Genomic DNA, 25166 nt, shown 5'->3' with positions numbered 1-25166 from the left:
GCCAATAGAAGGGCGCCAGTTTCGGCCTCCTCTGTGCTGGTGTTCGTTAATGTGAGACAGTCCCTGATTACTCCTTCTTGATCGACGATGACTAGGGAAGCATAGGTATTGTCGTAAAAGCCAGCGTCTGTATATACAACGTTTGGGTTTTTTTCCAACTTTCTGCGTAAGAAATTGACCCTGGCTTTCCTTCTGTCTTCATGTAAGTGGGGGTCCATGTTTCTTGGAATGGGGAGCGCTTTCAATTTCTCTCTGGCGGCGTTGCTTAGGTCTTCTTTGTCGATAATTGATTGTACATCTAACCTGGAGCCTACTCTTTGCAGAATGGCCCTGCCAGTTCTTGTCTTTTGCAGCCTTTCCTTTTGTGAAACAAGGGTAGCTTCACAAATTTCTTCAAAAGTGTTAGACACGCCGAGATTCATGAGTTTTTCATTTGCCGTGTAGTTGGGAAGACCGAGAGCCGCTTTGTATGCAGTACGCAATATAACGTTGGCCTGTTCCTTTTCCTGCCTGTTAAGAGAGTGAAAAGGCAGACTGTAAGCAGCTCTGCTTACTACTAAGGCCTGCATGATACGCAAGGTTTCTTCTTCTTTCAGCCCTGCTCTCTTTTTGGTTATCCTCCTAACTATCTTGGCAATTTGCAGCGTTGATTTTTTAATTTTTGCAATTGTAAAGTTTGCTCTGCCATTGCTTTGAACAATCATCCCAAGGATTCTTAATTTGTCTGTCTCTGCTACTTCGTGGTCCCCAACCTTGATTTTTACCTCCCCTGGGCTCCTATATCTGGCGTCGTGGACTCTGATAACTTCGGATTTTTCTGGTGCGCACTCTAGGCCGTTATCCCTTGCCAACTTTTCCACCCAGTTCGTGGCTTCTTGGAGTGCCTGTTCCTTTTGAGCCAGGGAGCCTTTAGTGGCCCAGATGGTTATGTCGTCGGCGTACAATATGGAACCTATGTCGGGGATGTCTTGGAGTTTCTTTGCTATGTTAATCATTGTAATATTAAAAAGCAAGGGGGAGATGATAGATCCTTGTGGTGTTCCTTTGTTTGGCATTTTGAAGGCCTCGGAGCGAACGTCTCCAATCCCAATGGATGCTGTGCGGTCTGATAAGAAGGCTTTGACGTAGTTGTATGTCCTCACTCCGCAATGTAATTCGTTAAGTGCTTCGTGTACCGTCGGGGGACGAGTGAGCTGGCGTCTATAACAGGCGCATTTGCCTTGAAACTGGGTTCGCGCTCTTGTTACGGGTTTCGGTGGCTGTGGTGGAGATACCACCGCGCACGTAGTGGCGCAGGGCGGTCTTGGATTCCTAGATAATGGTCTAGCCTATGTCGCCTATGACGCCGTATTTGGGCATCATTTGGGGTTTCTCCGTTCTCTACTCTCGTTTTTGCCCCGGTGGGTGTTATCATTTGAGGGAATGTCTTGAGGGACAGGGGTTGTGGTTTCTCGAGCTAGGCTATGCTGGCTTGGTAAGCAAGGGGTTTGACCACGATAAATCTGAGCGTACTACGAGGCCTAACATGCACACCTACAGAGGGGCACATACCCGTGTACTAAGAATGAACTGATGCACAGGTTATGGATATAGAGTTGGGTTTGGAGTCGCCTAAAAATGCAATAAAGCCAAACGATGTTTCCCAATCACCTAGGACAAATCTGCATCAGATTGTCCCTTCGTTTTTTTTTTTGCGACTCCAGACACGCATTTCAGAAATGAGAATTTCTGTTCAATTTATTATTCTGTTCAATATATTCAGAATATATATATATATATTTTGTTCAAAATCAATTTATTAGTCTTTTCTGACGTCACTGCCTACCGACCTCGGATTAGGCTTAGGCGCCCAAGTTTTCGGGTGCGCTGCCCGCTGCCTGCGGGTCCACGTCAGCCCCAACAAGACCGTGCTCGAGGCCGTGGAGAACTTGCAGCACCCACATCTCGGCCTTCATCCTCTCCCTGGGCATAAGGCGCTTGAGTTGCGGAGCCAAGCCAAGACAGAAGAGCTCCACCGGATCCTCCGAGCGCTCCTGGACAACTGGCGACGGCGGAGGGAGCGGTATTGGGGAACGCGGGGTCACGTCCGGCAACAGGCTCAACTCCATGTCGGCTCCGTATTCGGCTTCCAGCAGCGGCAGTGGAACCACCGGAGTACAGCCGCCCGGATTGGTTTCGTGCTCCGGTTTGGACTTCACCGCGGCGCGACGCACCTGCGACCGTCTGCGCATGCGCGAGAGAAAACGGAGGGCAGTGCAGCGAGAAATTGAAACCGAACTTGAAATTATAAACATGACTTAATATTAGGTTCCGTAGGGAACACTTGAGCCCGAACTTACACACACCTTCCTCGGGAACAAATATCAAATCAGTCCTTTGTAGTGCTAAACCCCACTCCAGCACGCTTCACTAATGACTCGGATGGGAATTAAGTGGTGTAGCCATTGCAACAGCTTGATGTGGGCCGATTGGTTGAGATCCCAGGGTTTAAGAGCGCGAGAAAAAACGTGGACAGTAGAACGCGGACACTAGTGTCCGAGTTTTTTCTTGCGACTTAAAACCCTGTGATCACGGTGTAGCCATCCTCTTCAAGGAGTGATTACATATCTTTAGTGTTGCATTGGAGCAGAAATCACAAGGTATGCGGCTCGTGCCCACGACAATAGCCCCATCGGCACTATGTCTTCGCAAATATTAACTGCTTCCTGGCCTCACCGATAAGCTTCTTCGCCTGGGGACTGGTGGTCGCCTCAGTTCATGAACACCCGTACGAACAATCTTTGTCTGAAGTCCGACATGCTCCGCAATCTGTGATTCAACAGGGCTCTCGTGAGAATTTTCCATGGACCCTGATGCGAAATACCGCGCAGGTGGCAACACTGACACCTGGACCATCTTTCCACCGAAAAGACTCGACTATCCGCAGCTCCAGGTTTTCCAGGTTTCTTTTCAACAGAGCTGAATTACGCTCAGCCTATTTGCACGACGTAGTTTGTGATTGGCAGTGCCACGAACAAGCAGCGAGGACACCACAAATTTACCTTTGCAGTGGTAGGCCTACAGAAATGCCATCACTACCAACTCAGTCTTTTGCCTGCAACAAAGAATAGACTTGGACAATGCACCATTAAATGCATTGGACAATACACCAGAACCCCATTTTCTGCTGCACGAACTGGGGTCACATCAAATGAAGTTCTCTCCATTTTATGTCTCTGAAGTTTTCTATGTCCGTCCCTCCTTACGCCTCCGTCTGTATGTAAGGTGCGGCGTATTTGCGAGACTAACCTCACCAGTGCCATTAAAGACCATTCTCGAGATCTCTCTCGTTTTTTGTGTATGTCTCTGTATTTAAGTATCTCTCACCTTTTTTGTTTGTGTCTCTTACTGCCTGTAGCTCTTTCTCTCTCGCTTTTTGTCTCTATATACCCTGTCTGTATGTTTCTGTCTAGCTGCGTCCTCGTTATCTCCGTCTGTACGTCAAGTGCGGTGCCTTCGTCAGACTAATTTCACCAGTACCATTAAAGACGATTCTCGAGATATTTGAATCTCACTCGTTGTGTATCTCTCTGTATTTCTATATCTCACACCTGTCTTTGTCTCTCTCTCTCTCTCTCTCTCTCTCTCTCTCTCTCTCTCTCTCTCTCTCTCTCTCTCTCTCTCTCTCTCTCTCTCTTTCTCTCTCTCTCTCTCTCTCTCTCTCTCTCTCTCTCTCTGTGTCTGTCTCTTTATCCCATGTCTCTATGCCTGCGTGTATGTCCGTCCTTCTTATCTCCGTCTGTATGTCAGGTACGGCGCCTTTGCCAGACTAACCTCACCAGTTTCAATAAAGACCATTCTCGAGATCTCTCTCTGATTTCTCTCTCTCTGGCCTCTCTTTGTCTTTGTCTTTTTCTGCCTGTAGCTCTCTCTCTCTGTCTGTCTCTCTGTCTCCTGTCTGTGTGTCTCTATGTACGTCCTACTTAGCTCCATCCGTACGTCAGGTGCGCCGCCTTTGCCAGACTCACCTCACCAGTACCATTAAAAACCATTGTCGAGATCTCTCTCTGTCTTTGTGTATCTCTCTGTATTTCTCTCTCTCACCTCTCTATGTCTCTGTCTCTTTCTGCTGATAGCCTTTTCTTTGTGTGGTTGTCTCTCTATCCCCCCTGTCTGTATTTCTCTGTCTGAATTCAAGGGTTTCGCGGACGCCCGTCTGGTCGGAAGGGTACATTTGAAGAAAGAAAGAGGGCACCGACCAAGTAATGAAAAATAAAAACTTAAAGGACATTCCGGCTCCCGCACGGGAGCCTTTCTTTTTCATTACTTGGTCGGTGCCCTCTTTCTTTCTCAAATTTCTCTATGTTCGTACGCCTTATTTCCGTCTGAATGTCACACGCGGTGCCTTTTACAGACTAACCTCACCAGTACCATTGAAGACCATTCTCGAGATCTCTCACTCTCTCTTTTTGTCTATCTCTCTTTATTTCTGTCTCTCACCTCTCTCTGTCTCTGTCTTTTCTCCTCCTGTAGCTCTCTCTCTCTCTCTCTCTCTCTCTCTCTCTCTCTCTCTCTCTCTCTCTCTCTCTCTCTCTCTCCCGTTTGTATGTCTCCGGCTATGTCCATCCTCCTTACCTCCGTCTGTATTCAAATGCACCACCTTTGCAATACTAACCTCACTAATACCATTAAAGACTATCCTCAAGATCTCTCTTTCTCTCTCTCTCTCCCTCTCTCTTTCTCTCTCTCTCTCTCTCTCTCCCGTCTGTATGTCTCCGGCTATGTCCATCCTCCTTACCTCCGTCTGTATTCAGATGCACCACCTTTGCAATACTAACCTCACTAATACCATTAAAGACTATTCTCAAGATCTCTCTCTCTCTCTTCTGTATCTCTTTATATTTATGTCTTCATCACGTCTCTTTGTCTCTCTGTCTTTCTGGCTGTAGCTGTCTCTTTCCATCTCTGTTTGTCTCTATATCCCCTGTCTGTAGGTCTCTACGTCCGTCTGCCTTATCTCCTTCTGTATTTCAGGTGCAGTGACTTTGCCACACTAACCTGGTCAGTGCCATTAAAGATCTTTCTCGAGATCGCTCCCTCTCTCTATCTCTGCCTATCTGGCCTGTCTGTTTACAGAATAGGTGCAACCAGACCATTTTAGTTCTTTAAGACACGGCCGTTCATTCACTTCTGTTGCACAAGACTCTGGTGGCTTCCTATATGGGAGCGGGCTAGCACAACAGTGAGTAATCTAGTACTGCTGCCTAATCGAGCTTGCGGAAAGGTGTCTCGAAACTTCATCTCGGTGTTCAAAGCGCTCACAACACAAGGACAAAGAAGCAGAGAGAAGACACCGCACTAACAGTCTTTCTCTCTTCGATCCATTGTTGTGAGCGCTTTGAACACCACGATGAACAGCTACCAACTACCCGTTTTTCCGTACTGATGCAGTACATCTCAAACCTTACTGTTTACGTCAAAGGCATGCCAGATATCAGTGTTTGCAGCTATCCTCCTCCAAGGTAGAGGCAGGTTCACTGATAGTCAGCTTGTGTGTGAGTATGGGAGGGGGGTGCGTGGCGTGGCACAGAAGGCTCAACAGTGCTCAAATAAGGCAGCAGGATCGTGGAAACGGCCTCAAGGCACACACCCCACCCCCGTTCTTCCTTAGGCCTTGGCTGAGTTGACAGCCGTAGAGAAATGACGCTTCTCCAGTGCCTTGCATAGATTGCGCTATGTTTTTAAGCACCTCACCGTCAATCGCTCTCGTGCGGGCGAAGGCTGCCGCGTGAGGTGGTCATCTCGGGAGAACTGCGCAGGCGGGTTTTGTTTCTGTTCTTTTTTTATTTTCCCGGTGACAGCTCTCATTCGGAGACCTTAAATGGGAATTTTCTCTGCTTCTCTGCTTCTCTGCACACGGGAAATAATGGTGTAATGGCACATCAGGCAAAGCCGAATTCCGGCGTCCTTTAAAGTTGTGCGGGCGACAACAATCTCCGCACACTCGCTAACCAGTCAGTGTGTTCGCCGCTAAAGGTCTTCGCGACCATTTCACGTTTAAGAGAGTGTATATTCGCACCTGGGCGGGCGCAGATGGTCGTCGAGGAAGCGAAGTTTGTGTTCCAGCAGGTCCCACCGGCCTCTGGTGCGACTACTCGGGTGCCTTTTTCGCTTGACGTACGAGTCCCGCAGGGTGCGCCACCGGGTACGACACTTTTCAACTGCGAAACGTCAAAGGCATTTCGAAAAACCTGCGAAGTGCAACCGTCGGATAAATGCGGAAGCAGCCCCGCTATACGCCGAGCTCTCTTTAACGTCACCTTCACTGCTACGCACAGTTTCATCACTGAAAAGGCGTTATGCCAGGGGCAATGCAAGCTGTCGGATATCAAAGTGGGAAGTCCCTAGGGTTTTTACACTTAACAATGTCCCTAGGGTTTTAACAATGTTACACGCCGAGCCTCTTTAAAGTTGGCTTCACTATTTATACAATTGCATTGGTGGAAAGACTTGTTTAGCTGTAATATGAGAGGTCTGACATCTAAGTCTTAATACGTCTTGTCCACTAGGTAAATTGATAAAAATAAAAATAAAAATAAATATAATATAGGAATACAAGAAATACAAAATAATATAAGAAATACAAAAGTAAAAAGAATTATTCTGGAAGCATATTTCTTTTTCGTGAGCAGTATATGCAGTCCTCTATGAAAATATAAAGGCGTCGAAACCTCTGTAAAACAACGATTATCACTAAGCATGTAATATGCCGAGCCCTTCTAATGTCGGCCTGACTACCGTAGAGAACTGTATGAGGGGGAAGCCATTTTTCCCGGGGCCATATTCACATTCATATATGAAAACACGGAGGCTGTGAGAATTCTTACTGAATGCATTTACTTAAGCGGCGAAAGTGTGTCACATCAAGCGTCACAGACGCGGTTTCCTGGCTGGGCCGACGGGAGTGAAATGCAACTAAAAATCGAGTTTTGCTCGCCGCAGCTACGCACGCTGCGGGACGCACCGTAGTGGCGGGCTACGGACTTGTATATTGGCTACTCGTGAATCTCCGATGTCTCATGCACACCGGCGTTCCTTTGGCTCCCTTAGCAAATTAAGGCAACAGAGCGACACCTTGTTGAGCAGCGCAACGCCATAGGCACTGCCAGCGGAACGCACCTCCTACCGATAAGTCTTGGCCGTAGAGTTTGGTGTCATGGCGTGCCATACAAACGCGCAGCTGGGACTCGGTTCTCTATAACGACGGCCGTCGTTTCAGATACGCACAGTGCGACGCGTCGCTTTTCGCGTCGTTTTTGGCCTAGGCTGAACTGGCCCTCCGGGGGGCCACGTGGGATTTCTAAAGCACCCCCCCCCCTTCCATAAGCAACCCCCAAACCCAAGAATGCATGAATTGGCATGCCAACAACGCGTCTCTCCAAAAAGTCTCCCGTCGTTTTCGAGAACTAAGCCCCCGCTGAACGAGTTGGAAACCTGGTCCTGACTGCATGTCGCCGTCCCTTTGAGGGCAGCTGTAATGTTTTCAAAATGTTCAACTGAGTGAACCTTCGCAGCTCTTGACCACGTGGTACGAAAAAGTCGGCATTTGAGGATCGTCTGCAAAAAAAAAAAAAAAGAAAAAACGTCGAAAAAGAAAAGATCGCTGAAACGCTGTGATACATAGAACAGTATGGCGACTCTTTACTAGGAGCGCGGTCCCTGGGCACTTCTGTTCACCCACAAGCTATCGTTGTCAGGAAATCTTCGTGAAAGAACTGCGAAAAGATAAACAAAAACCTGCCACAGAATTGTACATGCACATACTTCTGCTTCACCGGAAGAACGCTTTTTCGGAAATAGCCCATACCTTTCGAAGTTCTCTCGTTGCTACCGCGTGGTTCGAGTCGGCAAAGAACCGCAGTTTTGTTTGCTTTATAGTTGCAGACGCGTCCTCTACGTGTCCAAAGGCACGCTCTGGCACTGCGAACGCTAGCAACCGCGGGAGAAACGCGTAGTGCTAGAATCATACAAAGTTCGTTTTGCATTTTTCTTTGTTGTACATTGAGAATTTACTTGATATGCGGTGTTTTTTTATCCTATGCCATTTAAGAAGGTCAAGATGATCAATATTTTCAAGGCTACTACGATTACTAAGTCGTGGCCAATACCAGAGTCCGTCAATACTTTATTGATGGACTCTGCCAATACTAAGCGGCCATAAGACAAAGGGAACTCGCAGACGATACGCCTGGCGTGGTTACAGCGACTGTCTTGGCAAAATGTTTTGTTATTGCGCTAGTTCGTGTGTTGCACTCGAAGGGAAGCAGTCGCGTCAAGACGCAAATAAAGGTCATGGACCTCGACAATCACCAGCTGTTACGCAGCGTCTTCATGCCTAGTGAACTTCCAGACGCGTCTGCTTACCGCGGCTTTGCTGAGAACTTGCGGACGCTCGAAATCCGCTGGTCACAAAAACGCTTCAAAAATGTCTTCGCTTTCTGTACACCTAGGTATGCACGTTCGGAATGACGAGGATGTAAACACATCTTCTGAACATCGTTCGTACTAGCCGGCTCAAAAGCGAGCGCCGTGCACGCAAAAAAGAACATGGATTGTGTTCTACATGTCTAGAAGAGCAGCGATCAACTTCTCCTCCCTCCCACAATATCCTCACTACGCTCATGTTCCAAGACGGTAGTGGGCACCAACAAACAGCAACGGACACCTTTTTTGTCTGCTTGTATGCGTCTCATGATCTTCTAGTCTCAGAGCGTCGAAGTTACCTTGCAATAACCGTTACGCATCATTCGAGATGTCTATCCATTCAAACAACACCCACCCGTGGCTATGAGTTCGGCAGCGACGTCCATCCAAGCAGCATCCCGCTTTTCCGACTCCTTCTGGAGCGTAGAGCGGTGGTCCCAGAGATTCTTGTGCTTCTGTACCTGGCGGACGAGCCTTTCGTTGAACGACGCCATGCGTGCAGAGATGATCTGCTGCGGCGCGTCTCTGACGAATGCCTGCATCTCCGTCTTCAAGAGGGCGCTATGGGCACCGTGGCGGCGTTCCTTTGCTATTCTCTCCAACCAGCGTCCGCCTTTGTGATTTTTGACAGCGGTTTACAGCCACAAGCCAGAGCTTGGCGTCTCCGTAAATGCGAGTCTCGGCTCGCCCACACGGCTCGCGGGATGCGCTGTCGTCTGCTTCTCGCTCGCGCTTCTTGCAGACGACCTTGGAGATTAGCAGACGACAGTTTTTCCGTTCAACAGCGCCTTAAATTGCGGGAAGACGGGATCGAGAGAGAGAGAGCCGACTTTAAAGATGAATGCAGCATGCAGGAAGGTCTGGTCTATTTATTCCACTGTACATCGGTAAGGGACTCGTGGTCAGCCAGTCTGTTCACTGCAGCTTGTTCTCGGGAAGAGAGCTGCGCATTCGGCATCCCACTGCTCGCTACTTCTAATATGTATGCCTTGTTCAATGGGCCAGCGGTTTATTCGAGCATCGCAAATCATGTGTAGTAGAGCGGCTGCTTCAATGCTGCACCACCTGCATCTCCCCGTGTGCCTATCGGGATAGTTGCGGTGACACAGGGCAGGGTGAGGGAACGCGTTTGATTGCAACCTGCGCCGTGCAGCTGTTTGCCATTTCTTTTGTGGAAGCAGGAAATATCAGCCTGTTCAGCCTATAGTGCAGGGTATTGACCCTGTAAGTTTCCAGTCTGCCCCTCTTCCCGTCGCAGATGGTACGTTGTCGGATTGGAAGTCAGCCTGGTTGGTGCATCCCCGAGTCATCTCGTTCGCCGGGAGAGACGAGTGAGCTGGCGTCTACACCAGGCGGGTGTATCCTGAAACTTTGTTCGCGCTGCTGTTACGGATTTAGGTGGCTTTGGTGGAGATACCACCCCGCGCGTAGTTGCGTAGGGCGGCCTTGGTGTACGAGATGATAGTCTAGCCTATCTTCCCGTAATTGCAAGTACTATGGCCACCTGTTCCTCTGTTCCTGGACTGGGCGTTTGGATTGAGCAAGATGAGATTGCATTTCCCTTCTGATTTACCCCGACCGCTACCACCACACGTTGACCAGGGTAGTCCGCCATGTCGACGTAGCTGACCCTTGGGTTTAAGCAGTTGTGTTTGTGGAGTTCCTTAGCACGGGCAGCCGACAGCCTTGATAGTACTCCGGTAAAAAAAACTTTTTATTGAGCAGTCAAGGGAGCTGGCTGCATGTTTTTCTGAAGCGGGGCCGCACTGATTTTCGTTCGGAGGTCCTCTACGATGGTGTCTTTGGTTTTCCGTCCTTGTCTTAAACGTTCTTTTACTTCGTACAAGAACCAATTAGCCCGACTGCCGATTCTACTGAACTTTCTCCTACGACCGCCCCATCACCGTTCTACATGTATTGGACAAGGTGACAGAGGTAAATTGTAACAATTGTTAATTAAGTGTTACTGGAATTAGGCTTGTCAGCACAAAGTCGCTCTCCGCGCGCTTTCGCGGCACAGTTTGAGGTGCTCTCTGAACACTGTATACAGCAGAATTAAAAAAGAGCAGCTGTTTAAGATGCGAAAAATAATGCATTAGTTTTATTGCGACATTTAGTTATATGTGACAGCCGTCACTTTCGGCGTACGCGTAAGATTTTGAGACTCCCAGGACTGCTGTGTTTGCTTCCTGGTCATCGTTAGTGCGAAACTCGGCCTCGTTCCGCTTCCTGGGATGCGGGCATTTTGAGGGCGCCGCCAAGCTCAAGCAGAAATGGCCGCCATAGGACGTCCGATGATCCTGGACACGGTCTGGGGCCCAGGAAGCTCCAGCAGCCTCTGCGCATGTGCGGTCACTGCAGGCCAGCCGTGACGTCCGGTTGTTCGGGTGCTGCCGGGTAGTAGTTTTCCGGACACTCTCCGTCGCACGGTTCAGGCTTGGTCGCCCTCGGACTCGACATTCAGCGCCTGCGAATTCAAGAGATTTCATGTTGTAACCATGTAACCAATACATTTCTAACGAAGTGTTCAACGCGCTTACGCTGGGTGCATGATGGACAGATCAAAGACACGTTGTTCGGAGGGACTGTCTGCGGGAGTGTTATTTTCTACGTACTTATCTTTTGGGTATTTTTTCGGTATATGTACTGCTCAACGTGTAATTGTTCCTGTACTTTTTTGCACTCTTCTTGGCCAATGCCCGTAAGTGCGTATGCGCCCGTATTTATGCACGACCACAAGGATGAACAAGCATGCAAGATGAACACGCAGGATATTCTAGACCCGCACGAACACCGACAGATCAGGCCGGCATTTCATCTTTTCTACCGGAAGTCTACCTCAAACGTGAGATCCCGCTTTGTCAAGGAACGCGGGAAAATGAAGGCATGCCTTCCAGACATTTCAAGGAGGGTCGAGTCACATGGCAACCAGGCCTGCAGTGTGGAGGGTAAAACGGTGCGCCCATCGGCTAGTACGCATGCGTTACTTACGTGCGCGGTCGCAGGTAGTCGTCGAAGAAGGCAAGCCTGTGGTCCAACTCCTCCACTGGCCCTTGACTTGAGGGCCACGCAGGCGCTTCTTGCGCTTCGGGTACGTGTCGCGGGTGGCGCGCCACCAGGTCTAGCACTGCTCTGCGAGGATCGAGCAGCACACCGTGTGTTTAGAGATGCGATGGAGTTTAGTGAGGTCAAGCAGCCCTATTGGCCCGCGATTATTCTCTGGCCTTCCCGCAGCGTGACATCAGCCGTTTCGTTGGCAGTAACATGTAAAGGGGGTACGTGGAGATGATATGGTAACACCCCCTACCGCCGGCCACATGACTACCGCCTTATAATTATTCTGCTGCCGAATGGTGCGCCCACATTTAGGCCTACTGGCTGAGTTAGCGAAGCTTCTGCTGAAGACGGTGGAGGTACGAGTTTCCGGGAATGAATTCGTGCAAAATTCGAGCAAAAATTTACTCGAAGGACCACCCGTTTGGTGTAGACAGGGGGAGAAGAAGGGGGCAAAGGCTCTTTCACGCAACACTTACAAGCGTACACTGGTGCAATTTGGAGGGGGGGGAGGGTGACGACCCGCAACCCCCTTCACGAAACATTGAACCTACAATGTTTTATAGAATGATACCTAGCGAAGAATACCTGGAAGTGGTATCAACGCAAACAACGATACGGTGCTCACGCCTGGACGCAAAGGGATTGCTTTAGCTCGACACATCATTACTATGGCTGCAACAGCCTTTTCGCAAGTGAATCATGTTTTGACACGTCTACGGTGCTTGCATAAAAGCTGGTTGCTAAAATACGGGTGGCGTACGAAATCACGGCAGTGCGTTTAGTCAAACGAATGTTACGGAGCCATATTATCCCACATAAGTGGATATGGCCAGGCTATCTGGTGGGCGTACCGAATCTACACACCCTATAAATTGACATAAAGAAATTCACGATGGAATAGTTTTACTATTTTGTTTTAACTTTAACGCTAATAGCCTTGTGGTAACACTCCAATAGACTTGACTGTGTTGATTATTTTCGTCTCGAAACGCGTCCTCCATTCTTCACGACGACGTGACGGTGGTCCTCACGATCGGTGTCTGCCTGTGGACGCGTGTTTTCAGAGCACAGGTCTTAAGCGCCCGCTCCTGCACTTTGGCGTTGTCCATCTCACTCAGCGTCGTCGTAACCGAGAAAACGAAGAGGACACCGAAGATAGAGCGAGCAGGAAAGCTGGGTGGAGGGTAACATAGTATAAACAAAATGTGAGGCGGAGGGGGTATGACAGGGTGCGGCCCCGACCAGCTCCGCAGCGGCTACTCGCTAGGAGGTAAAGTCACATTAGCGCGCGACGTCGTGCGTTCGCTGATGACGCGATCACTTCCCGAGACCAAGGTAGTGCTGTCCGAGCAGAGGCTCAGCGCCGCCGACGCCATAATCCAGACCTTCGCGCCGCCAAAGGAGCAGCTCTGCGCCGTAGCCGAGAAGATTCTGCGGTTCGCGCTGCGATCAAATTTCGCATTCACGGAGTGTCGTAATCGTCCGCCAATTTTTTGTTGCTGGTGGTGCTTTTTTGGTTTTGTTTTCTTTCTCGGCGGGGTTACGCGAGCAGCGGTGTCGCGTTCATTCTTTTCGCATTCAGCGTTTGTTTAAAAAAAATGACTTTCGTGGTCTACTCAAACGCAAAATTTTGGTCTGTCTGTCCCTCGATTCAGACGCTGTTAGAATGTTGGAATTAACTCTTGTATGAGATGTTTATGTAGGAAAAAAAATTTCAACCTACAAACAATAGAAATATGCTCCATATTTGTCCACATTGTTCAGCAAAAAAGACAATATTGCGCCTATTCGAGCAACACCGTCAATACAGAGCTACCGTTTGGAGCGTTAAGTTAATTAAATATACAAGTACGCTTTATTTTTTATTACGATGATTGGATCTTTATGGCGCAAGGCCAATTAGGGCAAAGAGCACCAAAACAGTGGTTATGTATGAAGGATGAAGATCGAAACACTAAACTCACTCAACAAGAGCAAAAATAAAACCAGTAAAAACAATGAGGATGGCTGGTGTAGAAGGCCAGGTTGTGATTATGCGTGGTATGAAATTGGGTCCAAAAATTTTACCTCTGTTAATATTTAAAAACACGCCGGGCAGAAAACATGGTACTGTCAGAGAGGAAAAGATCTGGGTGTAATGGGATGTGTTGTGTTGACGCTTTATTTTTGCGAGAGCGAATAAAGGTGGGTTAAAAAAAAATTTGACCACATCTTTCCGCGGGGGGAAACCATGGGGTGATGCGACGCATCTGGGCGGTGCTTGTTAATGTTGCGCCGACCATCGCGGTAGCAGACCTGTTAGTCACCATTCAAATCATCGGTGCTCATCGGATGTCATCGGAGCTGCGGCGGTGGAGCGACTGAGCGGAGCGACGCAGTTATCGCGTTTATATGTACCGCGCGTTAACGGTGAGGGGAATGAGAGAGAGTAGCGCATGCGCATGTGTTAACCGAGCGCTAACGCGCGCTGACGCACAGCTAGCATGGCGAGGGGAGCGAGCGCTAACGCAAGATGGCGCTGCGGTGAGAGCGGCGTTACCGCACAGCTGGCGTGGCGAGGAGAATAGGGGAGAGGCGTCCGGATGGACGCCGGATGCATGCATGAAGGGACAAGGCGAGTTAAAGAGATGTGTCGCATCTAAAAAAATGTGTTAACCGCAAAACACAAACAAGGCTGGCGCCCGGGCCTCGCGCTCGAGTGCCGTCTGAAGAACAGTAGAGGTACACCCAATGAGTGTACCGGTGCGGGAGGGGAACAGTGTGAGGGGTGGGCGGATGGGACAGTAGAAGCAATTACGTCGCACGGACGACAGAAGACTACGGCTTCGGAGGACATTTCCGACGCGAGCAGACGCGGGCCCAATTTTCTGCTTCTTCTTACGCCTGAGAGACGGCGTCACGTGAAGGCTATCCCGCGTCCATTGTTATTTTAAATGTTCATTCTTTGTGTACAGGGGCAAGTGAGCGGCCGTGTCGAGTTCATTCTCTCCCCCTTCCACATCCTTTGTGCACGCGGAAGCCACGAAGAACGCCCGCCAACAAGAGGACAACAGTTTTTCTGTAAAAGCAGACTTCCGGGAAAGCTTGTTATATAAAGCCAAGTACAACCAGATTGGCACTTTCTAAAACAAGGCCATCGCACTTGACATACTTCAGGGGAAAACGAAATCCTTGATACTCCGAATACGACATACGCTCTCAAAGACAGCCCAGCAAAAGCACGTTCGCGAAGCGCGGCTTGTCCGGCCGCGTAACAAAAATTAAGATTCAGACATTAATTAGAGAGCATTCGAGAGAGAGAGTTGGCTTTGTCGCACCGCGTTCAGTGGTCGCCCGGGCAACTGCGGTGGCCGCCAAAACGGCGGCCACCATCGTCAACTTACTGCGCTGGCAAATAATTGTTTCTGCTTCCGGCGGCAAACACGATTGAACCATCGCGGGTACCGCTCTGCGCAGCTTCGAGGTGTCAGCTTCGAGGTGCCCGTCAAAGCCAAGACAAGCGTACGGTACTCACCTGTGACAGCGAGGGTCACGGCAGTGTCCGCCCATGCAACCTCCGCGCCTGCTGCTTCCATGTGGAGCTTTTGCTGCTGGTCCCACTCTTGTCCGCGCTTCTTCACCTCCCGAACGAGCCCGTGCTTGGAGCACGCCAGGCCTTGCGAACGGGTTGGCCGCTGCGTCGCACTGACGTGTCCTGGGCTCGCACTTCTTCTCACAGTGGGCGCGTGAGACACGCTGGTTTTGTTCCTTCCTCTGCGGCCAGCGCCCCCTGGCAGTCTCTGAGCTGGCCCGGGCGGAAAAAACGAAGGGGGTGTCTTGAGTGCCGTCGAAAGGCACTCTACCCTAGCGCCGCAGCCGTGGCTACGTGCCCTGGGACGACATTTTACACACTATTGCACTTCTGGGTCGGAGCTGAGCAGTGTAGCCTCCCATTGCTCTAGAGTGGTAAGGGGCAAGGACAGAGTAGCATGGAGGGGGGATTTGGAGGGGCACGCACCCACCATGTGGTGGAGGGAAGCGAAAGGCGCGCCGCACCATGTGCACGTGTGGCAGTATCGCGAGGGGAAGTGGAGGTGGCACAATGCGGGATGCGGGAAGGTGTTAGTCTGCAGTCGACGCCACTGAACCGACTGCCTGCGCTTTAGGGTGGGAGCGGGGGGGGAGGAGTGTTCCGATTAAGGCGGTAGTGCTGTGTTATGTCCCGATACCTATGGGAGGCTACACTGCTCAGCTCCGACCCAGAAGTGCAAGATGTGTGTAATCCAGCTGGCCGAACTCGCCGCTAGGGCCCACGGGTTCCTGGCCCTCGACTAGGGGACTGTAGAGTGCTGGTGCTGCCAGCCGGTGCCTCTTTCTTAACAGCTATGGATGACTTAACAGCTATGGATGAGTAAAGTTATTACCACCACCACCACCACGACATTTAAGACTGGGCTGGTACAGGCAAGAGCGCCTGCCGTTGTGGTGTGGCGGTTCTGTCCCATCTTCCCGATGCGAAATGCAGTGGTTCGATTCCCCCTGTTGTCTTTTTTTATTTTTTCCATCTTCAGCTTGGTTATAACTTTAATTCCTTAGATCAGTTTTGGGTTTTAAAGGATTTCTTTCTTCCGTTAGGTTATGTTTGCATAGGTTAGGTTACGTCCCGTTTGGGATAGCGTATTACAGTCACAACTTTCATTCTTCTAGCAAAACATGGGTAGACGTCGCTATAGTGTAGCTCTTATACTACCGTCGGACAGCACTCTAGACAGAGCCAAAAACAAAAGTAGCTTGAGAAATTCCCGCCGGATGAATTTCCAGTGGTGTGTATTAAAATGACTTCTATTTCGTCTGGCCTTTTTAAAGGCTTGCGGGTGCTGGCAGGTGCGCTGTTGTCTTGGTTCAGAGGGCGCGTCTATCCAGTCCTTGTACCAAAGGTGCCTCCCTGGCTATAGCCTCCTGGGGCGGTATTCTCGTGTTTGTCCGTTTCGCAAACGTTCATTTTGCATCCGCTTTATTGTGACCTCCACTTGTAGGCGCGCTTTGGTTGACTTTTAAACGAGTAAGCCTATTTTAAACTATATTTTATGTTGTTGTTGTTGTTGGTAAACTTTATTGACACACACACACACACACAAAAGACCCCCAAAATCCGGGGTTCTGAAAGGGAAAATAATTATCTATACAGACGGGAGGACCTGACGAATGTGAGCCACCAGAGCTCGCCACCAGGCCGCTCGGTCCGGTCCCTACGGCGGCGCGAGCCAGTCTTGGAGAGAAGAGGAAGGAGGTGAAAGGGATTTAAGATGAGTTGAGAGTGATGGTTGCGAAGCAGAACAGTCCCAAAGAACATGCGGCGTGTTGGGAAAGCCAGAACACTTACAGCACCGCGCAGGGCTGCGATGGCCTTCTAATCGATGAGGTATGTGTGGGGTTGGAAGGCTGTCCGTTTGCGCTTGCCGGATAAGACAACCATCTGCCCGGCGTAAGAGGTGTGATGGAGACAGTAGAGTCTGCCTATTGCTGACTAACTCGTGCACAGTCTGGTGTCGATGTGGACGGGCTTGTCGCACCTGCGTGGGTGGGTGGAAAGGGGTTGCCAGGGCATCTCCGAGTCTCCCGGTTGGGACGGAGCACGGGAGAGCTGATGCGCCAGCTCGTTGCCCGGGAAGCGTGCGGGACCAGGAACCCAGTCCAGCACGTAACTAGTACCAGTGTGTTTGGCCAGATGAGTGTGGAGTGTGCGCATCAAATTGATGGGAAGCAACTGCTCCTGGAACAAGCGGAGAGCATCCTGACTGTCGCTGAGAATCACGTGGTTACCGGGAGTGTCTAAGGATAAGATGGCGTCAGTGATTGCTTGAGCCTCGACAGACAGGACGGAAGGAACGCCCGAGTATCTTTTCTGCAAGGGAGGGTGCGCAGGACGAACAAATACTGTAACCCCGCATGCGTCTTAGGTGGAGAAGGAGGCATCTGTGTACGTAACTGTTGTTAGATCACCGTAGCGGTAGCGAAGAGTGCATATTCGAGCTCGACGACGTCCTGGATGTGAGGTTGCGGATACGTTGATTGTAATGGTAGGAACTGTTACGCGATGGAGGGGATACCAAGGGGGGTATGCCGGTGTAATGTCGGGTAAGAACGATACCTCGTAATGAAGTGAGGATAGCAGAAGACGGCCATGCCAAGTAAGCTGGAGACGAGTGTGTTGTGCCGCCAAATGAAGATCAACCTGGTCTGATGAGTTTGTTGTCTCGGCAGCGAACCAACAACAAGGCGACAAAAAATCGTCTGCTCCAAATCGTCTACTTCGAGAAGCCGTGGCTCACAGCTCGCTCATAGTTCATCCGGGTGTTCGCTTTCAGCCAGTGAGGGCTTGCTCAAAACGAACACTTTTGAAACGGACACAAAACGGACAAAACAAGAGAATACCGCCCCTGCTCTGGCACGCAGGTCTTGTCAAGTTTGAGCGCTTGCGTTGAATACCGGTTTGGACACTTTCAAATCGGCCTGTGGTTCTTGCGAAGGCTAAGATCACTTTATTTATCAAACAAAACGAATGTTCACGTGTTCTTTGCTTCGCCCAATTTTGTGCACTCGGTCGCAAGAGAAACCTTGGGTTTTAATTTGCCCGTCTTCGTGAAAGTTGACCGCAGAATTCATTCTTCATTGAGAATCAGCTGCTTATTAAATTAGAAAACTATCTCCTGATGGCGCTCTTTGTCGCAATTGGGGGGGATCCACTCGGGGTGACGGTTATTCTCTTGATCAGTCGTAGCACGCTCTAACTGTACTTAGCTGCGCCGAAAAGCACAGCAGGTGGTGGTAGTTACGACGTCCGTTATAATTTAACAGCAGCGCGAGAAAGGTTATGACAGTCGCCTTTCGTGTCACCGCCCGTGCACAACTAATCTTCACCTAGGGATTCCGTTGGTCGGGGAGGGGCAAAAGGAGTGCTAAAGTTCAAGGGTGTACAGGGGATGACGCCATCTTGTACGGTTGGCAGGGATATAGTCAGAGATGTGTGCTTCGGTGGAGAGGGCCGCCATGTATCTGCTTGCTCCAAGCAACACAAATGCATTATCCCTACGGGTTCAAGGATTGCTTCGAACCAGCAGTTCGAAAGTTCACGGTGGCAGGGGAAGGGAACACGTGATGAGAATAAGGCAACGGGAGGACCGCAGAAACTATTTCAGCATATGCCGACAGCGTGTATACCACCCGCGTGATTGACATACCGAGGCTAACTAATGGGCTTCTGCTTTGAGGAGGTGTGTTGTTAATGAGAAGATTGCTTTCCTAGCGCCTCCAGTGCTGAATTCTCTCCGGAAACTTTTCGTGACGCCGTGTTTGGGAAGCAGTTTTGGTTTCTCCTTTCTTTACTCTCGTTTTTTTCTTTCCCGGTGGGTGCTATTGTTTGAGGGAATGTCTTGTGGGTCAGGGGTTGTGGTTTCTTGAGCTAAGCTATGCTGGCTCGGTAGCGAGCTCTAGAAGTTCTTCCACGATACATCCACGCGTACTACGAGGCCTAACATGCACACCCACAAAGAAGCACATACCCGACTAGGTACTTTGAAGAACGCTTTCTAAGCATGAATTTACGCGCAGGTTAAGGAGTAAGAGCTAGGATTGGACTGACCTTAAAACGTAATTGAGCCAAACGGTACTTTCCTACGCACCAAGGACAAATATACATCAGATCATCCCTTCATTTCTTTAAGCACCCCAGGAACGCATTTAATAAATGTGAAGGCACGGTAGTCAATTTATTGGGCTTTTCTGACGTCACTTCCAGGCGACCTCGGGGTAGTCCTAGGCGTCCGAGTTTTCGGGTGGACTGCCCGCTGCCTGCGGGTCCCCGTCAGCGTCATACAGGCCGTACTCGAGGCCGTGGAGAATCTGCAGCATCCACATCTCGGCCTTCATCCTCTCCCTGGGCAATAGGCGCTTGAGTTGCGGAGCCAAGCTGAGACAGAAGAGCTCCACCTGATTTGACGAGCGCTCCTGGGCCACTGACGACGGCGGAGGGAGCGGTCCCGGCGAAGGCGGGGACACGTCCGGTAACAGGCTCAACTCTATGTCGGCTCCGTATTCGGCTTCCGGCAGCGGCAGTGGAACCACCGGAACAGAGCCGCCCGGACTGGTTCCGTCCTCTGGCCTGGCCTCCACCTCGGTGCGACGCACCTGGGACCCTCTGCGCATGCGCGTGAGAGACGGAGGGCGTAACGCAGAGCGGCAACAAATTCAAACCGAACTAGAAATTATAAACATGAACCTATACAATTTCCTGTAGGGAACAAATGAGCACGAACATATACTCTCTTTCCTCGGGAACAAAACCCAAATCAGCCCTTCGTAGTGCTAAACCTCACTCCAGCAGTAATGACTAATAGGGCAATTATGAAGTGGTGTGATTACATCAAGAATCAAGGGTTGGCTACATATCGTTAATGTTGGTTTGGGGCGCAAAATCACTAGGAATGTGGCTCGTGCCCACGATTACAGTCCCATCGGCACAATGTTTTAGCAAAATATTCCCTGCATCATGGTCTCAGCGGTATGCAAACTGGGCGGGGGTTGGAAGTCGCTCGGTTTATGGACGCCCGTAGGAAGTCGCTCGGTTTATGGACGCCCGTAGGAATATGTGTTACAAGATGGCTCTCATAAGATTTGGCCTTCGACACTGATGTGGAACGCCAGTGCCGGTAACAACAATGACGGCCGTTTTCACAGAAAAAACTCGTCTATCCGCCCCTCTAGGTTTTCCAAGTGTTTTTAAATAGGGCGCGAATACGTTCTGCCTATTCGCGAGGCGTGGTTTGCGATTGGCAGTGCCGTGACCAACCAGTGACGCCACCACAAAATTGCCATTGCAGCGGTTGGCCTACAGGAATGTAACCTCAGTGTTTTACCTGCAACAAAGAATAAACTTCGCTAATGCACCGTTAAGTGCATTCCCGGCACACAAGAACCCTTTTTGGCAGCCCGAACAGGGGTCGCTTCAAAGGAAGTTCTCTCTTAATTTTATTTCTCTGAAGTTTTCTATGTCTATGTCTGTCCTCTTTATCTGTCTCCTATGTCAGGTGCGGCGCCTTTGCCAGACTAATCACCAGTACCATTAAAGACCATTATCGAGATCTCTCTCTCTCTCTCTCTCTCTCTCTCTCTCTCTCTCTCTCTCTCTCTCTCTCTCTCTCTCTCTCTCTCTCTCTCTCTTTCGAGGTATAACGTTGGACTCGAGCTGCAGGCACCAAACACCGGCGATGTTGGTACGGTCCATCCATGAATGGATTCGGTCGTGTGGCCGACCAAGTGTCACTAGGCGCATAGTGGTGGTCCCTATATACGCGGAGCCCGTCGTGAGTCATTCCTAATCCCGAAATCCTGTGCCCAGAGCCCCCGCTGTCTTTTTGTCTCTCCCCCCCCCCTCCCTCCATCACCCTCTCCCTCTCTCTCCCTCTCTCTCTCTCTCTCTCTCTCTCTCTCTCTCTATCTTTGTCTGTGTGTCTCTCTCTCCCTCTGTCTGTCTCCCTGTGTGTCTCTCACAGCGTGTCTCCCCGTCTGGGTCTCTGCCTGAGGGTTTGTCTCTGTCTATCTGTATTCGTCCCTGTGTTTTTGTCGCCGTCACTGTCTCCATGTATCTCTCTGTATGTCTCTCTGTACAGCTCTCTCTCACTGTGTGTGTTTCTCTGCCTCCCTTTCTGTTTCTCTGTATTTCTCTGTATGTCTGTGTGCCTGTTCCTTTATGTTTGTCTGTGCCTATTCCTTTCTGCTGTCTGTCTATCTTTCGGTTTGTCTATAACTGTGCTGTTTCGCTCTCTTTCTGTCCCGGTCTGTCTGTCTGTCTGTCTGTCTGTCTGTCTGTCTGTCTGTCTGTCTGTCTGTCTGTGCGTTTTTCTCTGTCGGTCTCTCTCTTTCTGTGTATCTCTGTCTGTTTGTCCGTCTATCTCTGTCTGTCTTTTTCTGTTTCTCGCTCTTTCTGCATGTCACTCCCTCTCTATGTCTGTGCCTCTCGGTTGGTTACTTCTCCTTCTCTCGCCCTTCGTGTTTGTATTTCTCTCCTGTCTGTTTCCATCCCCTGCCTTTCTCTCTTTCTCTTGCATTCTCTCCGTCTTTGTATCACTCTCTGTCCGTCCTTCTGTCTGTTTCACAGTGAACGTTTCTTGCTACCCTGTCTGTATCTCATCTTTTGTCTCTATTTCCTCTGTATGCATGTTACTTTTCCTGTATGGCTGTCTCCCTCCGTGTGTCTCTTTCCTGTCTTTTGCTGTGTGTCATCTCTCTCTCTCTCTCTCTCTCTCTCTCTCTCTCTCTCTCTCTCTCTCTCTCTCTCTCTCTCTTTCTCTTTGTATATCCGTCTGTACTCTTGTCTCTCGCTTCTCTCTTTTTCTCTCTCTGTTTCCGCACATTGCTCTCTCTCTCACTTTCCCTCTCTCTCTCCCTGTTTGTCTCTATCTCCTGTCTGCATGTTGCTGTTTATGTCCGTCCTCCTTATCTCCGTCTGTAGTCAGGTGAGACGCCTTTTCAAGAGTAATCTCACCAGTACCATTGAAGACCATTCTCGAGACGTCTTCCTCTCTATCTGCCTCTCTCGCCTGTCTACAAGCCTTTGTCGGTCTGTCTGCCTCCCCGTCGCTCATCTGTCCATCTGTCTGTCTGTACCTCTGCGAACCAGTTCCCTTGCAGCAGAACAAAGCAACCACTCACGTGCGTGGGCGCAGAAAGTCGTCGAGAAAACTCATCTCCCGGTCTAGGACGTTCCACTGGCCCTTGGCGCTGACGCTGAGTCGCTTCTTGCGCTTCAGGTACGTGTCCCGAATGGTCCTCCACCGGGTCTGGCAGTCATCCACTGCGAACAGGCGGATGAGGAACGGTAGAGTACCAGCGCTATCGTCGTGACCCCGTCCATCCGCAACCATGGCTCCCACATACAAGCAAGCGCTTTCCCGCAAGCAGGTCAGTCCCTGAGCAAGGGAATTAGTGGCCGAGCGACAATGTACAACGGACATAGTTCACGGATGGTTTCGATGACTGGGTCGGGCATTGGTCGCGAAGGAGGCGTATCCACTATCTGCCCCTTCAAAACCACTGACGCCGGGATCTCTCGCGATACAGGAGTCACCGTTGCCTGTCCGGCAGGATCCACACAAGGAATATGCAGTCCCGTGATACATCACGCGGAGAAAGAGGGAATCGGTTGTCTCCTCCATGTGAGTGCCGATAGGGTAATTCAATAACACCCGCTGCCGGCAGACCGGGAACACGGCTGCATGCTTGCGCGTACGTCCCATTTCCGAGTGGCGCATGATGGCACCTGGATAGCTGTCCGGACTTTGGGCCCACATGCGTAACCTCACTAACACGCAGTCGTGATCCCTACCACAAGGATATGTGATGCATTGGTCATGCACGAGGCTACCTGTCGTTTCATCAAGGTATATATTCGAGCTTCACTCAAATGCGGGAAGTATATATGCGGTGCGAAATGGCTGAAGTAGCGACTTGTAGAGTCTTTCCTTGTCTGTACCGCATCACGCTTCTCGTTCAATCGAGCAACTCTCAATCTAGACCAGCTACTTTTGCCGTCAAAAAATAAACCCAACGTGATTCAGGTTTGCCTAAAAATCGTGAGACGTTCCACTCTGTTGTGGTGGAGGACCAGGGAAGCTTTTAGCGCACGACATAGAGGCGACACGGGATTTAGGCGACAGGTATGAGCAAATTCAGTTTCTCTTGTTGGTTAACGGCGGTCATTTTTAAGGCAGACATATGCAGTTACAGCCGTCCTCTGCCGAGCATTCGCGATGAAGTTGGCTTTGCCGCAAGGCGTTGTTGTTGCATACGCCGAGCAAAAAGCCTCGGAGCTTTAGCCTATCTACGTCCCACACTCGGACCACTTCATGGTGTGAGTTAAGTAGCATCAATTAAAGAAACGCTTTCTCGACGCGTTCGGAGTGAATGTCGCTCTCGAGCCCAAGTCCCGAGCTCCTTTTGTAAGGAAAACGACCATCCCGCTTGTTCTATAACTACCTGATCGCCGAAAAATCGTAGTACGTCTGGAACATTAGGGGACGCACACCACGAAGATGTTCATTTTTCAACGCTTGGCGCTTTAAAACGGCTCGCGCTTCGAAGACACGCGCAGCCTCGGGAGATTTTTTTTTTCGAAGATGCGAAAAGTATACACACAATGATCCATAGCAACATAAGCTCGTCGCCGCTCACTGCGCTCTTCATGCTGTTGCAGTAAACGCGGTGACCAAGGCATACCACGCCACTCCAAGTGGCACGAGCCCTTCCGGGCACGGTAAACCTTGCGTGGAACGCAAGCCGAACAAACACCACGATACTCACTGGTGGCACCAAGGGCTGATGCTATGTCGGTCCAGGCGGCCTCCCGGCTTACGGCCTCTTTGTGCAGCTTGGAGTTTTGGTTCCACAGCTGCCTGTGCTTTCTCACCTCCCGGACGAGCCTCTCGTTGAACGGTGCCATGCGCTCCGATCTTTGCTTGTGTGCAGCTGCGGCGGCGTACTGACGGACTCTGGGGGTTGGAATGATGATGATGATGATGATCGCGATGATGCTCCGTATTCACTGAACCATACCCAATTCTATTATTATTGAATAGGCAGAGTTCGCAAATACTGTTGCTGATAAGGTATCAAAGAACAACAAATAATTCCCGATGGGAACGCTCTTCATCCCACAAAGAACAGCCGAGACATGTGGTCATTCCTTTTTCCACCACCAATGTCCTCCGTGTCGTTTTGCTGCGGCCAGCGCCTGTGCGCACGTGCGGAGCCAGTTGTTCAAACGCCGCGTGCGCCTACACAGCGCTCAGAAAACGTGATCGGTTGCGTTGGAGACAAAGCTTGCGTTTTAATCTTTTGCCATTTTTTTTTTGTTCCTTTGTATTTAACCTGCAGAGCTCGTGCTCCACACCTCCGCCTTTCGCGAGCCGTACCCTGCGTTCCCTCGACCAACGACCTTGAAACCTTCAACGATGATGGACTGATGGTACCTCAACTCTAATTGGTCACTGATCTCAGCGCCACTACAAATGGGAAAATTTTGAAGTGGCGGGAAAAATCGATCCGCTGACTCACGATTATCAAAACTGAAATCTATGTGAACTGTATTTAATTTGGCGCGAAAAAACAATATGCTGTAAATCTATGTGAACTGTATTTAATTTGGCGCGAAAAAACAAGATGCTGTGCAAAGTCTTAAGTAAACACCGTTGCGAATTGTGGACTTTAATGACTGTGATTGTTTGCCTTTCTTTAATTCTGCCCCCGTCTTTCGGTAGCCCCGCTAGAATGATAACCTTGCCAGCGTTCTCACTGTCATGATTATCTTTTCATTGGACGTGCTTCGGGCCTGGTTTCAGCGAACATATGTCCATTACTATGTGCGTACTGCACAAGATCACTCCGCCCCGACTGCCGAGCTACTGTTGGATCTAATATTTGCAACCGGGTTCTAAACGAATGGTGTCTTCAATTTGTGTAGATGTGCCCATCACGCACAGAGAAATGCCTGATCGTAACACTACGCTGCACTCACTGTAGCGCATATGCCGCACTCAGCACATGTGCCTGGGCAAACCGTAACGGTGTGGGGAATGACGTCAGAGCTCTTGCTTCGGTGGAGGCTGGTGGGT

General features: G+C 50.1%; 2 protein-coding genes across 3 annotated transcripts; both read right to left on the bottom strand.

Annotated features, from left to right (window-relative positions):
• Positions 1–1790: 1790 nt before the first annotated feature.
• Positions 1791–9050, bottom strand: LOC144141551 (uncharacterized). 2 transcript variants are annotated; one of them, XM_077673093.1, is made up of 3 exons: positions 8819–9050; positions 6059–6200; positions 1791–2223 (listed from the first exon to the last, which is right to left on the bottom strand). In XM_077673093.1, the coding sequence occupies exons 1-3, from the start codon at positions 9003–9005 to the stop codon at positions 1842–1844; spliced, it is 711 nt and encodes a 236-aa protein (XP_077529219.1). In that variant the 5' UTR covers positions 9006–9050; the 3' UTR covers positions 1791–1841. The 2 variants fall into 2 exon arrangements, with proteins under 2 accessions (XP_077529219.1, XP_077529220.1); XM_077673094.1 differs by lacking the exon at positions 8819–9050 and adding an exon at positions 7847–8044.
• A 10188-nt stretch (positions 9051–19238) lies between these two features.
• On the bottom strand, positions 19239–24661 carry LOC144141550 (uncharacterized). The gene is made up of 3 exons (XM_077673092.1): positions 23857–24661; positions 22210–22351; positions 19239–19696 (listed from the first exon to the last, which is right to left on the bottom strand). Exons 1-3 carry the CDS (start codon positions 23993–23995, stop codon positions 19315–19317), a joined length of 663 nt encoding a protein of 220 aa, XP_077529218.1. The 5' UTR covers positions 23996–24661; the 3' UTR covers positions 19239–19314.
• Between the last annotated feature and the right edge of the window lie 505 nt (positions 24662–25166).

This window comes from Haemaphysalis longicornis, unplaced genomic scaffold, assembly GCF_048455015.1.
Source record: "Haemaphysalis longicornis isolate Haplotype H1 unplaced genomic scaffold, Haemaphysalis longicornis Haplotype H1 scaffold_6, whole genome shotgun sequence".
Taxonomy (NCBI): Eukaryota; Metazoa; Arthropoda; class Arachnida; order Ixodida; family Ixodidae; genus Haemaphysalis; species Haemaphysalis longicornis.
Note: the sequence above shows the minus strand (reverse complement) of the source record. Positions and strands in the feature narration are given on the sequence as shown.